The 3,614-nt window shown below is 36.0% G+C and overlaps 1 protein-coding gene across 1 annotated transcript; it reads right to left on the bottom strand.

The window, feature by feature from the left end:
* Nucleotides 1-263: 263 nt before the first annotated feature.
* On the bottom strand, nucleotides 264-3,167 carry LOC133854482 (beta-carotene 3-hydroxylase 2, chloroplastic-like). The gene is made up of 7 exons (XM_062290708.1): nucleotides 2,514-3,167; nucleotides 2,350-2,409; nucleotides 2,123-2,194; nucleotides 1,209-1,343; nucleotides 957-1,082; nucleotides 552-608; nucleotides 264-474 (listed from the first exon to the last, which is right to left on the bottom strand). Exons 1-7 carry the CDS (start codon nucleotides 2,895-2,897, stop codon nucleotides 382-384), a joined length of 927 nt encoding a protein of 308 aa, XP_062146692.1. The 5' UTR covers nucleotides 2,898-3,167; the 3' UTR covers nucleotides 264-381.
* Between the last annotated feature and the right edge of the window lie 447 nt (nucleotides 3,168-3,614).

The raw sequence follows: 3,614 nt of genomic DNA, 5'->3' as shown, positions 1-3,614 counted from the left end.
TATGTTAAAAATAAAAAATCATGTGCTTCTTACATATTAAAAGACACATAATAATTTTATAGACCCAAAAAAAAAAAAAAAAAAAAAAATTCTTTCAATCCAATGAAACGGATGGACTTGCTGTTGGTGATCACTGATCTTAGAGTAATAGAATGTATGATAGTGATGTGAACCATCGGATTAAGGTTTATGTGGTCGTGATTGGCCTAGAATGAGCGGAGAAACGCGGACGGAAAATAAGCATTTCTAACACAAGTCAAACAAAATTGGAAAGTGCTTTTCCATAGAAGTCATTTTTCACACACCCAAGGTGGTATTATACAAATGAATCTGTAAGAATGCCTTTTGTTTACCAAATGATAAAATAAGACCAACCCATTTCTATAGTTGACTATCATAAGAGCCTTTGGATTGCTTGATCCTTCGTTGGATTTCATTCTCCAACTCTTCCATTCCCCCAACTTCTTCTACTTCCTGCAATACCCAGATTTTAGATTTTAGATTTTAGATTTTAGAAATCAAATTCATTAGAATTTAGAAAGAGAGCTCACCTTTGGGCCCAAGAACAACCCATATGGCACCCCACCAAATATATCATAGTGATGAAGCTATTTTTTCCCAAAAAAAAAAAAAAAAAAAAATGTTAGTGAAACAAGAAGTACGTGTAAAAAAAAAGAAAAAAAAAAAGAGGTTTTGCTTATTTTGGGTAAAAAAAAAACCGGAATTCTTTCTGTGCAAAAATTAATGGCAGAGATTACTTCTAATGAAAAATAATTGGAATTCTCTCCGTCTTATAATTTTCGTCGTTAAATTTTGAAAAAACATACAATTTCTAATAATATTTTCAGTGAAGGTGAATCAAACTCAAGAAGGAAAGCAATGCTCATGGAAAGATGAATATGATTACTTGGATAATTAGAAAAAAAGAAAAGAAAAAAGAAAAAGAATATGATTACTTGGTGAGCTGCAGCAACTCTTCGTAAATAAGGGACATTTGCGATGGGCCCTACTGGAAATCGACGGTGGACGAGTCCATCATGCACAAACATGTAGGCCATCCCAAACACTGTGATTCCGAGACCCTGTTTTTAACATCAAATAATTGAAAAATGGGGCCAATAAGATCTCGCCATGTTACCGGGCTTGGACCGGGTGACTGACGTGTAAAAAAGTCAAGAAAGCGACGTCGTTGAAAGTGAGAAACTTACGGCACCGAAGCAGAGTCCTGGAATCATACCCTTATTAGAGAACCCATAAGCAAGAAGAGCAACGGCTGGGATGGCGTTGATGATGGCGAAAACATCGTTGACCTCAAAGGGACCCTTTCTGGGTCGATGATGTGACTGCAATAGAGCCAAACCAAAGCAGCCATGAACGGTCAAGATCTAACCACACAAATTACTAGCACTTTGTAGGTCAAGAAAAATGCTCGGAATACTACAATTTTTATCATAGGTATTTAACAAATTCACTTGAAAATCAATGTTAATGGTTATGTAACGACCCATCTTAACGATACAATCTTATCTGTTTTTGGCTCTTTCGAACTAGTCATCTATCTTAATAGTACTCTTGCAGAAACACGCTTAACTGCAGAGTTTTAATAGATTTAGGGTCCGTTTGGGTTTACGATTTTAAAAAGTGCGATTTAAAATCACGATTTTAAAATGTGCGATTTGAAAAAAGTGATTTTTAAAAACGCAATTAAGCGTTTGACAAAATCGCAGTTTAACGTTTAAAATCGCAAATTAACCTTTAAAATTATGCGTTTTCAAAAAAGTACCATCTTACTTGCGATTTGAAAAAGCAGATTTTCTGTTTTTTCAAATCGCAATTTTTAAAAACGCAGTTTCCAAACGATTTATGTTCTGCGATTTGGTTTAAAATCGCACTTATTGTCTACGAAATCGCAATCCCAAACGCACCCTTATGAGTATCACGACTTTAAAATGTATTATACCAAAAAAAGTAAGAATATACATATAAGCATATCACAAGTTAAATGTTACGTGAATTATTAGGTCAGTATCTAAGATATTTGTAAATTAATTAGGTGAAAATAAAGATTGTCACGTCGGTTTGTAAAATTAATCGAATGTGAAATTCAAAGTCGGTAACCGACCTCGTGCATATTCCACAATGAAGCGTGCCAGAGCGCCCTGTGAGCCCACCTAGCCCAGAACTCCATTCCCACCTGAAAATCATCGACACCCAGAAAGTGATTGTTTAAGAGAAACGTTTGGGATGTTTCAAATTTTGTTATGAAAAAGAGTTATAAACAGAGGATGATTAGTTATTACTAAAACGAAAGATTTTCTGGGAATGAGAAAAAGGAAGAATCTGACTTACAGCAGCGCCAACAGAGAGAGCAAATGTGCAGAACATTTCTAGAAGTGGAAATTCTCCACCCTGTTCATCAAATGTAAGCAAATAATCCATATTGAGAAAACAAAAACGGAGAGAAGAAGGAAAAAAAGATGGGGTTAATTGATAGAAAATCGTGATTTGTGTACCTCCATTTGCCAAGAAAACCTGTAATAAACAGATATGGCGGCCATGGAAGTGACTCCGAGACTGGACATGATTGCAGCGACAAGGTAAGTATATCTTTCCAATCTTTTCCTTGCTGATCTCTCTGCCGCACGTGAGGCGCCTGTGATCTGATTCTTTATACCATCAGCGGATTTAATTTCTTCGTCAGCTTGGATAACATCCTCTGTTTTCTTCTCCATGACCAAGCATACTCCCAAGGTCTTGATTTTCCTAAAGGTAGAAGAAATTCCACATATTTTTTGCGAGTAGGAGATTGAATTAGAAATGGGTGTCGGAATCTGGTAAGTTTTTTGTTTGAAACAGTGCGTTGATGCGCTTGAAGTAATCCAAACTCCAGTCGCCATGGCGTCTCTGTTAAAAAACAGAGTACTTCAACGAACTCAAGCTTTAGAGAGAGATAGAGAGAGCCCTGAATGGAGCAAAACAAAGGTAGGGAGCTTCCGAGCTTGGCAATGACGTGAGGTATAATATAAATCCTTCTGCTTTTGGTCCTTTTGGAACTCCATGTTGTATGTGTTACTGTTGTGACGTTGATTTGTGGGAAATGAGACGTAAGGGGAAGGAAGATGTTTGCCAGAACAGGAAAGCCATATGATCTCCTTAATACGATGTACATTCATTCATCTTTCTCCAAAAGAAGTGGATACAAGTCAAACATGTTCATCTAAAAAAGTACTCTGTTTGTTGACAAGAAATAACTCCTATTCCTTTGTTAGTCTCCGTTTGACTCCCTGATTTTGCTTACCAAACATGCATTTTTAAATAAAATTGTGGGCAATATTTCGTTTAGGAGTGCGTTTGAAAAAAAATAGCAGTATAAGTAGATAAGAAAATGTTGTTTTAAAAAATGCACAATTTTTAAGGTTGAATTGCAATTTTAAGTGCGTTTGACTCCGTGATTTTGTAGGCTAACCACGTGTTTTTAAACAAAATTGGGATGACTGACGTGTTTGGGAGTGCGTTTATAAATATGGGGGATTGAAAAGTGAAAAATCCACGGTTTTAAACTGTAGACAAGAAGGTGTATTTTTTAAAAGCGCATGACTTTAAAGGTTGAACAG

The sequence above is a fragment of the Alnus glutinosa genome, chromosome 13, assembly GCF_958979055.1.
Source record: "Alnus glutinosa chromosome 13, dhAlnGlut1.1, whole genome shotgun sequence".
NCBI classification, from domain to species: Eukaryota; Viridiplantae; Streptophyta; class Magnoliopsida; order Fagales; family Betulaceae; genus Alnus; species Alnus glutinosa.
Note: the sequence above shows the minus strand (reverse complement) of the source record. Positions and strands in the feature narration are given on the sequence as shown.